Source organism: Oncorhynchus mykiss, chromosome 24 (assembly GCF_057628025.1).
Source record: "Oncorhynchus mykiss isolate SJ-2025 chromosome 24, ASM5762802v1, whole genome shotgun sequence".
NCBI classification, from domain to species: Eukaryota; Metazoa; Chordata; class Actinopteri; order Salmoniformes; family Salmonidae; genus Oncorhynchus; species Oncorhynchus mykiss.
Genome location: NC_143045.1, coordinates 45,544,295 through 45,557,554, shown reverse-complemented (window position 1 = coordinate 45,557,554; position 13,260 = coordinate 45,544,295). Strand labels below are relative to the sequence as shown.

The 13,260-nt window shown below is 45.6% G+C and overlaps 1 protein-coding gene across 4 annotated transcripts in view; it reads left to right on the top strand.

The window, feature by feature from the left end:
- The window catches only part of LOC118943990 (nectin 1b), a 545,472-nt gene that overhangs the window by 184,839 nt on the left and 347,373 nt on the right, over positions 1-13,260 (top strand). For all 4 annotated transcript variants that reach the window (XM_090219182.1, XM_090219181.1, XM_036961057.2 and 1 more), the window contains exon 2: positions 10,006-10,377. In XM_090219182.1, the coding sequence (XP_090075308.1) occupies positions 10,006-10,377 (372 nt within the window). The remainder of the gene's footprint in view (positions 1-10,005; positions 10,378-13,260) is intronic.

Genomic DNA, 13,260 nt, shown 5'->3' with positions numbered 1-13,260 from the left:
CACTCTGACAGAGTTCCAGAGTTCCTCTGTGGAGATGGGAGAACCTTCCAGAAGGACAACCATCTCTGCCGCACTCCACCAATCAGGTGTTTATGGTAGAGTGGCCAAACGGATGCCACTCCTCAGTAAAAGGCACATGACAGCCTGCTTGGAGTTTTCTAAAAGGCACCTAAAGGACATGAGAGACAAGATTCTCTGGTCTAAAGTTTCACCTTCCAACAGGACAACAACCCTAAGCACACAGCCAAGACAGGGCAGGTGTGACTTCGGGACAAGTCTCTGAAGGTCCTTGAGTTGCTCAGCCAGAGCCCGGGCTTGGTCACCCTGACAAAGGAACTTCTCCCCTATTTGACCTAGATATTTTGTTTGTATGTATTCAAATCAAATCAAATTGTATTTGTCTAATATGCCGAATACAACATTTCCTCACCATGAAATGACGAGTCCTTAACTAACAAATAGAGTTAAAAAAAAACATTTCCTAAATAAACTAAAGTAAAAAATAAAAGTTTACACAATAAAATTATGAGGCTCTATACAAGGTTACCGGTACCGAGTCAATGTGTGGGGGTAGTAATGAGACTATATACAGTGGGTACAGGTTAGTAATGAGGCTATATACAGGGGGTACAGGTTAGTAATGAGACTATATACAGGGGGTACAGGTTAGTAATGAGACTATATACAGGGGGTACCGGTACCGAGTCAATGTGTGGGGGTACAGGTTAGTAATGAGACTATATACAGGGGTTACAGGTTAGTAATGAGACTATATACAGGGGGTACATGTTAGTAATGACACTCTATACAGGGGGTACAGGTTAGTAATTAGACTATATACAGGGGGCCCAGGTTAGTAACGAGACGATATACATTGGGTACAGGTTAGTAATGAGACTATATACAGGGGATGCAGGTTGGTAATGAGACTATATACAGGGGGTACAGGTTAGTAATGAGGCTATATACAGGGGTACAGGTTAGTAATGAGACTATATACAGGGGGTACAGGTTAGTAATGAGACTATATACAGCGGGTACCGAGTCAATATGTGGGGGTACAGGTTAGTAATGAGACTATATACAGCGGGTACCGAGTCAATATGTGGGAGTACAGCTTAGTAATGAGGCTATATACAAGGGGTGCAGGTTAGTAATGAGGCTATATACAGGGGGTACAGGTTAGTAATGAGACTATATACAGGGGGTACAGGTTAGTAATGAGACTATATACAGGGGATACAGGTTAGTAATGATACTATATACAGGAGGTACAGAGTCAATGTCTGGGGGTAGATGTTAGTAATGAGACTATACAGGGGGTACAGGTTACTAATGAGACTATATACAGGGGGTACAGAGTCAATGTGTGGGAGTACAGCTTAGTAATGAGGCTATATACAAGGGGTACAGGTTAGTAATGAGGCTATATACAGGGGGTACAGGTTAGTAATGAGACTATATACAGGGGGTACAGAGTCAATGTGTGGGAGTACAGCTTAGTAATGAGGCTATTACAAGGGTTACAGGTTAGTAATGAGACTATGTGTATATACAGGGATACAGGTTAGTAATGTGACTATATACAGGGGGTACTTGTTAGTAATGAGACTGTATATAGGGGTACAGGTTAGTAATGAGACTATATACAGCGGTTACAGGTTAGTAATGAGACTATATACAGGGGGTACATGTTAATAATGACACTCTATACAGGGGGTACAGGTTAGTAATTAGACTATATACAGGGGGCCCAGGTTAGTAACGAGATGATATACATTGGGTACAGGTTAGTAATGAGACTATATACAGGGGATGCAGGTTGGTAATGAGACTATATACGGTGGGTACAGGTTAGTAATGAGACTGTATACAGGGGGTACAGGTTAGTAATTAGGCTATATACAGGGGTACAGGTTAATAATGAGACTATATACAGGGGGTACAGGTTAGTAATTAGGCTATATACAGGGGTACAGGTTAATAATGAGATTATATACAGGGGGTAAAGGTTAGTAATGAGACTATATACTGGGGGTACATGTTAGTAATGAGACTATATACAGGGGGTACAGGTTAGTGATGAGACTATATACAGGGGGTACAGGTTAGTAATGAGACTATATACAGGGGATACAGGTTAGTAATGATACTATATACAGGGGGTACAGAGTCAATGTGTGGGAGTACAGCTTAGTACTGAGGCTATATACAAAGGGTACAGGTTAGTAATGAGGCTATATACAGGGGGTACAGGTTAGTAATGAGACTATATACAGGGGGTACAGGTTAGTAATGAGACTGTATACAGGGGGTACAGGTTAGTAATGAGACTGTATACAGGGGGTACAGGTTAGTAATGAGACTATATACAGGAGGTACAGGTTTGTAATAAGACTATGTGTATATACAGGGGGTACAGGTTAGTAATGAGACTATATACAGGGGGTACAGGTTAGTAATGAGACTATATACAGGGGGTACAGGTTAGTAATGAGACTATATACAGGGGGTACAAGTTAGTAATGAGACTATATACAGGGGGTACAGGTTAGTAATGAGGCTATATACAGTGGGTACATGTTAATAATGAGACTATATACAGGGGGTACAGGTTAGTAATGAGACTATATACAGAGGGTACATGTTAATAATGAGACTATATACAGGGGGTACAGGTTAGTTATGAGACTATATACAGGGGGTACAGAGTCAATGTGTGGGAGTACAGCTTAGTAATGAGGCTATATACAAGGGGTACAGGTTAGTAATGAGAATATATACAAGAGTTACAGGTTAGTAATGAGAATATATACAGGGGGTACAGGTTAGTAATGAGAATATATACAAGGGTTACAAGTTAGTATTGAGAATATATACAGGGGGTACAGGTACAGTACCTGTACCCCCTGAAGTGACCTGAAAATAACTTTTCAGCGACGCTCCCCATCCAACCTGACAGAGCTTGAGAGGATCTGCAGAGAAGAATGGGAGAAACTCCCCAAATATAGTTGTGCCAAGCTTGTAGCGTCATACCCAAGAAGGCTCGATGCTGTAATCGCTGCCAATGGTGCTTCAACAAAGTACTGAGGAAAGGGTCTGAATACAGTTTTTGCTTTGTCATTATGGGGTATTGTGATGTCATTATGGGGTATTGTGATGTCATTATGGGGTATTGTGATGTCATTATGGGGTATTGTGATGCCATTATGGGGTATTGTATGTAGACTGATCAGGTAAAAAAAAAACTATTTAATCTATTTTAGAATAAGTCTGTAAAGTAACAAAATGTGGAAAAACTCAAGGGGTCTGAATTCTTCCCGAATTCACTGTGCATACAATATCTATACAATATCTAGACAATATCTACCTCTCAAAACATGAACATAACACAGCTGATGTATATGGATATTTAAGAGCGCTATGCTGCATTTCTGTTCTGCAATCTTAAAGGTGTTTTTCTTTCCTTAAATCTATATTGTTGAATGCTCAAGGCCACGAATACAAGGTCTGAACCAAGCGCTTGACTGTCTCTCTGTTTTGTGACTGCTGTGTCCTTCAACTTCAAGGCTGTTGGAGCTGAGTTTAGTCACCATCAGGACACACATACAAACATATCCTCTCGTTCCTCTCTCTCCAGCATCACCTCTCTACTCCTCTTCCTCCCTCTCTCTCTCCCTCTCCCTCTCTCTCTGTCATCTGGCTGGGTGAGTGTGCCTGTTTCACCCTGAGTACTGCAGTTGTATGAGTCTGATTTTATTAACAAGTGAAAATTATTTTTTTTTTCTTCCTGCGGGTTCACTCCTCACTGCTGGGTATTAATTACAGTTCTGGTGTGTTGTAAATATAATACAACACACACACACACACACACACACACAAGCACTTACCTACACACACACACATTCAGGCATCACACACACGCTCTGTAACTCCTTAACAATACATCACAGCAATGAGGCGAGGGGTAATCGGTATGTTCACAGATGGAGCCAGGAAGAGCCAGGAGGAGAGGATAGATCCAGGAGGAGTCAGGAGGAGAGGATAGATCCAGGAGGAGCCAAGAGGAGAGGATAGATCCAGGAGGAGCCAAGAGGAGAGGATAGATCCATGAGGAGCCAAGAGGAGAGGATAGATCCAGGAAGAGCCAAGAGGAGAGGATAGATCCAGGATGAGCCAGGAGGGGGGATAGATCCAGGAGGAGTCAGGAGGAGAGGATAGATCCAGGATGAGCCAGGAGGAGAGTATAGATCCAGGAGTAGCCAGGAGGAGGGGATAGATCCAGGAGGAGCCATGAGGAGTCAGGAGGAGAGGATAGATCCAGGAGGAGTCAGGAGGAGAGCATAGATCCAGTAGGAGTTAGGAGGAGAATAGATCCAAGAGGAGTCAGGAGGAGAAGATAGATCCAGGAGGAGTCAGGAGGAGAGGATAGATCCAGGAGGAGTCAGGAGGAGAGCATAGATCCAGTAGGAGTTAGGAGGAGAATATATCCAAGAGGAGTCAGGAGGAGAAGATAGATCCAGGAGGAGTCAGGAGGAGAGGATAGATCCAGGAGGAGTCAGGAGGAGAGGATAGATCCAGTAGGAGTTAGGAGGAGAATAGATCTAAGAGGAGTCAGGAGGAGGAGAGGATAGATCCAGGAGGAGTCAGGAGGAGAGGATAGATCCAGGAGGAGTCAGGAGGAGAGGATAGATCCAGGAGGAGCCAGGAGGAGAGGATAGATTCAGGAGGAGTCAGGAGGAGAGCATAGATCCAGTAGGAGTTATGAGGAGAATAGATCCAAGAGGAGTCAGGAGGAGAGGATAGATGCAGGATGAGTCAGGAGGAGTCAGGAGGAGAGGATTGATCCAGGAGTAGTCAGGAAGAGCCAGGAGGAGAAGATAGATCCAGGAGTAGCCAGGAGGGGAGGTTAGATCCAGGAGGAGTCAGGAGGAGCCAGGAAGAGAGGATAGATCCCGGAGGAGCCAGGAGGAGTCAGGAGGGGAGGATAGATCCAGGAGTAGAGGATCTGAGAGAGCTTTGGAGACACTGAGTAGTGAATACACATTCTGATCCTTCAGCCAGAGACCACATTCAAACTACAGAGAGAGAGCGAGAGAGAGCTCGAGAGGGAGAGAGAGAGAGAGACGGCCACCCGGCTTGGTGAGAGGCCCATAGCCATCCTGATAGGTTAAAACCATACCAGCCAGAGAGGCTCTAGTTTCCTAATGAACCGCTCACAGGCACCAATGAAGCAGGGGGGAGAAAAGAGTAGACGGCCCTTTCCACTTACTAATTGCTTGCTTTTTAATGTGGCTAATTTGAACACTCACGTTGTGTAGTAGAGTGCTCTCTTCACAGAACTAGAGGCTCCTGGCAGCCATTGAACTATTTGTGACTGAAACTCATTAAAGTCAGAACAGGCTTGATGGGGGGTGGATGGGTGGAAGGGATGGAGGGAGCAGAGAAAAAGGGTGGGGAGAGCAGAGGAGAGGAGAGAAGAAGAGATAAGAGAAGAAGAGAGTGGGGAAGAGAGGAGGGGTGAGGAGAGGAGGGGTGAGGAGAGGAGAGGAGAGGGTGAAGAGAGGATGGGTGAGGAGAGGAGAGGGTGAAGAGAGGAGGTGAAGAGAGGAGAGGGTGAAGAGAGGAGGTGAAGAGAGGAGGTGAAGAGAGGAGAGGGTGAAGAGAGGAGGTGAAGAGAGGAGGTGAATAGAGGAGAGGGTAAAGAGAGGAGGGGGTGAAGAGAGGAGGTGGAGCGAGGAGGTGAAGAGAGGAGAGGGTGAAGAGAGGAGGTGAAGAGAGGAGGTGAAGAGAGGAGAGGGTGAAGAGAGGAGAGGATGAAGAGAGGAGGTGAAGTGAAGAGAGGAGGTGAAGAGAGGAGATGAAGAGAGGAGAGTGAAGAGAAGAGGTGAAGCGAGGAGGGGTGAAGAGAGTAGAGGGTGAAGAGAGGAGGTGGAGAGAGGATGTGAAGAGAGGAGAGTGTGAAGAGAGGAGGTGAAGAGAGGAGAGGTTGAAGAGAGGAGAGGGTAAAGAGAGGAGGGGGTGAAGAGAGGAGGGGTGAAGAGACGAGAGGGGGGTAACAAAGTCTAGGATTTGGCTCCTTCTCCCAACTCCCTACTCTCTTCTCACTACTCCCTACTCCCTACTCCCTTCTCCCTACTCCCTACTCCCTTCTCACTACTCCCTTCTCCCTACTCCCTTCACCATACTCCCTTCTCCCTACTCCCTACTCCCTTCTCACTACTCCCTTCTCCCTACTCCCTTCACCATACTCCCTTCTCCCTACTCCCTTCACCATACTCCCTTCTCCCTACTCCCTACTCCCTTCTCCCTACTCCCTTCACCATACTCCCTTCTCCCTACTCCCTACTCCCTTCTCCCTACTCCCTTCACCATACTCCCTTCTCCCTACTCCCTTCTCACTACTCCCTTCTCCCTACTCCCTTCTCCCTACTCCCTTCACCATACTCCCTTCTCCCTACTCCCTTCACCATACTCCCTTCTCCCTACTCCCTACTCCCTTCTCACTACTCCCTACTCCCTTCACCATACTCCCTTCTCCCTACTCCCTTCACCATACTCCCTTCTCCCTACTCCCTACTCCCTTCTCACTACTCCCTTCTCACTACTCCCTACTCCCTGCTCCCTACTCCCTTCACCATACTCCCTTCTCCCTACTCCCTTCACCATACTCCCTTCTCCCTACTCCCTACTCCCTTCTCACTACTCCCTTCTCCCTACTCCCTTCACCATACTCCCTTCTCCCTACTCCCTTCTCCCTACTCCCTTCACCATACTCCCTTCTCACTACTCCCTACTCCCTTCTCCCTACTCCCTACTCCCTTCTCCCTTCTCCCTTCTCCCTACTCCCTTCACCATACTCCCTTCTCACTACTCCCTACTCCCTTCTCCCTACTCCCTTCACCATACTCCCTTCTCACTACTCCCTTCACCATACTCCCTTCGCCCTACTCCCTTCTCCCTTCACCATACTCCCTTCACCATACTCCCTTCTCCCTACTCCCTACTCCCTTCACCATACTCCCTTCTCCCTACTCCCTTCTCCCTACTCCCTTCACCATACTCCCTTCACCATACTCCCTTCTCCCTACTCCCTACTCCCTTCTCCCTACTCCCTTCACCATACTCCCTTCTCCCTACTCCCTTCTCCCTACTCCCTTCTCCCTATTCCCTTCTCCCTACTCCCCACTCTCTACTCCCTACTCCCTTCTCACTACTCCCTACTCCCTTCTCACTACTCCCTTCTCCCTACTCCCTTCACCATACTCCCTTCTCCCTACTCCATTCTCCCTACTCCCTTCTCCCTATTCCCTTCTCCATACTCCCTTCACCATACTCCCTTCTCCCTACTCCCTACTCCCTTCTCCCTACTCCCTTCTCCCTATTCCCTTCTCCCTACTCCCCACTCTCTACTCCCTACTCCCTTCTCACTACTCCCTTCTCCCTACTCCCTTCACCATACTCCCTTCTCCCTACTCCCTTCTCCCTATTCCCTTCTCCCTATTCCCTTCTCCCTACTCCCCACTCTCTACTCCCTTCTCCCTACTCCCTTCTCCCTACTCCCTTCTCATTCTCCCTGACCTTTATCCCCCCCCCCCCTCCTCCCATCTCATCAAAAACACTTCTCCATAAAGAGGTCCTACTCTACCTGACTTCCAGTTGTTTTGGATGTGAAGGTCATTCTGTTTCGTTTTTGTTGTTGTTAATCTTTGATGCTAATACCGGTAGAGGGGAGAGAGGGGGTGTTCATGTGTTAGGGAGGGAAGGGTTTTGTATGATGTGCTTCTGTTTAGCCTGCTGTTTTGTGTAGGTGGAAGGAAGAACGGGGCATTATCTGTGTCAGATTTTTCTGATCATTGTTAAATTGTAAAAAAAGACAAATAAATACCCAATGCCTGCTACCTGCTTGGTATTCTACTGACTTCAGTGTCCCAGGTTATCTACATTCTACTGACTTCAGTGTCCCAGGTTCTCTACATTCTACTGACTTCAGTGTCCCAGGTTCTCTACATTCTACTGACTTCAGTGTCCCAGGTTCTCTACATTCTACTGACTTCAGTGTCCCAGGTTCTCTACATTCTACTGACTTCAGTGTCCCAGGTTCTCTACATTCTACTGACTTCAGTGTCCCAGGTTCTCTACATTCTACTGACTTCAGTGTCCCAGGTTCTCTACATTCTACTGACTTCAGTGTCCCAGGTTCTCTACATTCTACTGACTTCAGTGTCCCAGGTTCTCTACATTCTACTGACTTCAGTGTCCCAGGTTCTCTACATTCTACTGACTTCAGTGTCCCAGGTTCTCTACATTCTACTGACTTCAGTGTCCCAGGTTCTCTACATTCTACTGACTTCAGTGTCCCAGGTTCTCTACATTCTACTGACTTCAGTGTCCCAGGTTCTCTACATTCTACTGACTTCAGTGTCCCAGGTTCTCTACATTCTACTGACTTCAGTGTCCCAGGTTCTCTACATTCTACTGACTTCAGTGTCCCAGGTTCTCTACATTCTACTGACTTCAGTGTCCCAGGTTCTCTACATTCTACTGACTTCAGTGTCCCAGGTTCTCTACATTCTACTGACTTCAGTGTCCCAGGTTCTCTACATTCTACTGACTTCAGTGTCCCAGGTTCTCTACATTCTACTGACTTCAGTGTCCCAGGTTCTCTACATTCTACTGACTTCAGTGTCCCAGGTTCTCTACATTCTACTGACTTCAGTGTCCTAGGTTCTCTACATTCTACTGACTTCAGTGTCCCAGGTTCTCTACATTCTACTGACTTCAGTGTCCCAGGTTCTCTACATTCTACTGACTTCAGTGTCCCAGGTTCTCTACATTCTACTGACTTCAGTGTCCCAGGTTCTCTACATTCTACTGACTTCAGTGTCCCAGGTTCTCTACATTCTACTGACTAAAGTGTCCCAGGTTCTCTACATTCTACTGACTTCAGTGTCCCAGGTTCTCTACATTCTACTGACTTCAGTGTCCCAGGTTCTCTACATTCTACTGACTTCAGTGTCCCAGGTTCTCTACATTCTACTGACTTCAGTGTCCCAGGTTCTCTACATTCTACTGACTTCAGTGTCCCAGGTTCTCTACATTCTACTGACTTCAGTGTTCCAGGTTCTCTACATTCTACTGACTTCAGTGTCCCAGGTTCTCTACATTCTACCGACTTCAGTGTCCCAGGTTCTCTACATTCTACTGACTTCAGTGTCCCAGGTTCTCTACATTCTACTGACTTCAGTGTCCCAGGTTCTCTACATTCTACTGACTTCAGTGTCCCAGGTTCTCTACATTCTACTGACTTCAGTGTCCCAGGTTCTCTACATTCTACTGACTTCAGTGTCCCAGGTTCTCTACATTCTACTGACTTCAGTGTCCCAGGTTCTCTACATTCTACTGACTTCAGTGTCCCAGGTTCTCTACATTCTACTGACTTCAGTGTCCCAGGTTCTCTACATTCTACTGACTTCAGTGTTCCAGGTTCTCTACATTCTACTGACTTCAGTGTCCCAGGTTCTCTACATTCTACCGACTTCAGTGTCCCAGGTTCTCTACATTCTACTGACTTCAGTGTCCCAGGTTCTCTACATTCTACTGACTTCAGTGTCCCAGGTTCTCTACATTCTACTGACTTCAGTGTCCCAGGTTCTCTACATTCTACCGACTTCAGTGTCCCAGGTTCTCTACATTCTACTGACTTCAGTGTCCCAGGTTCTCTACATGCTTGCTACCTGCCTGGTATTCTACTGACATCAGTGTAATTGTGTGTGTGTGTGTGTGTGTGTGTTGGATGGATGGATGGATGGATGGATGACGCCTGTATTCATTGCCTAGTAGGCTGTAATTGACTTGTTGACTTGTTGAGCATGTATCTCGTATTGACTTGCAATGCTTTGCTTGGGCCCGGGCTTCCCTGTAGATTGTGATTATATCTATATTTTTGTTTCTCACCCTCTCTCCTCTCCTCCCCCTCTCCTCCCCCTCCCCTCCCCCTCTCAGCTGGAGATGGACAGAGTGTCCAGATGGACTCCATTAAGTCAGGCTTCGTGGGCTCCCAGGTGGAGCTGCGGTGTATCTTCGTTAATTCCAACCCTCCAGTCAAGATCTCTCAGGTGACGTGGCAGAAGTTCCTGAACGGCACCAAACAGAACGTGGCCATCGCCAACCCGTCGCTGGGGGTGTCCGTGCTCCCGCCCTTCAAGGAGAGGGTGACCTTCAAGCAGGCTGCGGTCCGCCACCGCACCCCGTCTCTGGAGGATACCACCATCATGTTCTCCAACCTGAGGCTGTCTGATGAGGCCGCATACATCTGCGAGTACACCACCTTCCCTGCTGGGAACCGAGAGAACATGGTCAACCTCACCGTGTTTGGTAAGGACTAGTTAAAATGATATAAACCTCACTGTGTTTGGTAAGGACTAGTTGACACAACATAAACCTCACCGTGTTTGGTAAGGACTAGTTAAAACAACATAAACCTCACCGTGTTTGGTAAGGACTAGTTAACACAACATAAACCTCATTGTCTTTGGTAAGGACTAGTTAACACAATATAAACCTCACCGTGTTTGGTAAGGACTAGTTGACACAACATAAACCTCATTGTCTTTGGTAAGGACTAGTTAACACAATATAAACCTCACCGTGTTTGGTAAGGACTAGTTAACACAACATAAACCTCATTGTCTTTGGTAAGGACTAGTTGACACAACATAAACCTCACCGTGTTTGGTAAGGACTAGTTAACACAATATAAACCTCACTGTGTTTGGTAAGGACTAGTTGACACAACATAAACCTCACCGTGTTTGGTAAGGACTAGTTGACACAACATAAACCTCGCCGTGTTTGGTAAGGACTAGTTGACACAATATAAACCTCACCGTGTTTGGTAAGGACTAGATAACACAATATAAACCTCACCGTGTTTGGTAAGGACTAGTTGACACAATATAAACCTCACTGTGTTTGGTAAGGACTAGTTGACACAACATAAACCTCACTGTGTTTGGTAAGGACTAGTTGACACAATATAAACCTCACCATGTTTGGTAAGGACTAGTTAAAACAACATAAACCTCACCGTGTTTGGTAAGGACTAGTTAACACAACATAAACCTCACCGTGTTTGGTAAGAACTAGTTAACACAATATAAACCTCACCATGTTTGGTAAGGACTAGTTAAAACAACATAAACCTCACCGTGTTTGGTAAGGACTAGTTGACACAATATAAACCTCACCGTGTTTGGTAAGGACTAGTTAACACAACATAAACCTCACCGTGTTTGGTAAGGACTAGTTAAAACAACATAAACCTCACCGTGTTTGGTAAGTACTAGTTAACACAACATAAACCTCACCGTGTTTGGTAAGGACTAGTTAACACAACATAAACCTCACCGTGTTTGGTAAGGACTAGTTAACACAACATAAACCTCACCGTGTTTGGTAAGGACTAGTTAACACAACATAAACCTCACCGTGTTTGGTAAGGACTAGTTAACACAACATAAACCTCATTGTCTTTGGTAAGGACTAGTTAACACAACATAAACCTCACCGTGTTTGGTAAGGACTAGTTAAAACAACATAAACATCACCGTGTTTGGTAAGGACTAGTTGACACAACATAAACCTCACCGTGTTTGGTAAGGACTAGTTAAAACAACATAAACCTCACCGTGTTTGGTAAGGACTAGTTAACACAATATAAACCTCACTGTGTTTGGTAAGGACTAGTTAAAACAACATAAACCTCACCGTGTTTGGTAAGGACTAGTTGACACAACATAAACCTCACCGTGTTTGGTAAGGACTAGTTGACACAATATAAACCTCACCGTGTTTGGTAAGGACTAGTTGACACAACATAAACCTCACCGTGTTTGGTAAGGACTAGTTGACACAACATAAACCTCACCGTGTTTGGTAAGGACTAGTTAAAACAACATAAACCTCACCGTGTTTGGTAAGGACTAGTTAACACAATATAAACCTCACTGTGTTTGGTAAGGACTAGTTAACACAACATAAACCTCACCGTGTTTGGTAAGGACTAGTTGACACAACATAAACCTCACCGTGTTTGGTAAGGACTAGTTGACACAATATAAACCTCACCGTGTTTGGTAAGGACTAGTTGACACAATATAAACCTCACTGTGTTTGGTAAGGACTTGCTAGTCACAACACAGTATGACTGGACATTCTAGTCATAAGTAAATGTTACAGTAATGTGAGATAATGGCTGTAATTTGAAAAGAGAGATGGTAAGGAAGCACATTACTGAAAAAAGAAAGACCCTTCAACTGGGTATAGTGTCGTGTGCATTCATAAGGTCACTCAGGGCTCTAACCTTGGGAAACATGTCAGGCCACTCAGCCAGCCTGTGTTTCTGTGAAGGTGTTGGAGATGTGATATATTCTATTCATATAGATTACCCCAGAAGGAACACTCAGACAAAAAGCACACAGACATATTGCTTTCATGCAACTGGAGAATGTAGAAATAAATAAATATACAAGCAGCTGAAAGAGAAATCAATAAACCCATTTAGTATGCATGTTTCTGCCCCGGAGGACTTTCTGACTATGGAGTTATCCCATTGTTTGGGACAGAGTGAGAAGCAGTGAGAGAGAGAGCGACAGACTCTACAGAGAGAGAGACTCTACATAGAGAGAGAGAGAGAGACTACAGACAGAGAGAGAGAGAGAGACTACAGAGAGAGAGACTACAGAGGGATAGAGACTACAGAGAGAGAGAGAGAGAGAGAGATAGAGACTCTACAGAGAGAGAGAGGGAGAAAGACTACAAGGAGAGAGACTACAGAGAGAGAGAGAGACTACAGAGAGATAGAGAGAGACTACAGACAGAGAGAGAGAGAGACTACATAGAGAGACTACAGAGGGAGAGACTACAGAGAGAGCAACTACAGAGAGAGAGAGAGACTCTACAGAGAGAGACTACGGACATAGAGAGAGAGAGACTACAGAGGGAGAGAGACTACAGAGAGAGAGACTACAGAGAGAGAGAGAGACTCTACAGAGAGAGACAGACTCTACAGAGAGAGAGAGAGAGAGACTCTACAGAGAGAGAGAGAGAGAGACTCTACTGAGAGAGAGAGAGACAGCCTCTACAGACAGAGAGAGAGACTCTACAGACAGAGAGAGAGAGAGAGAGAGAGAGAGAGACAGACAATACAGAGAGAGAGAAAGAGAGAGAGAGAGACAGACTCTACAGAGAGAGAGAGAG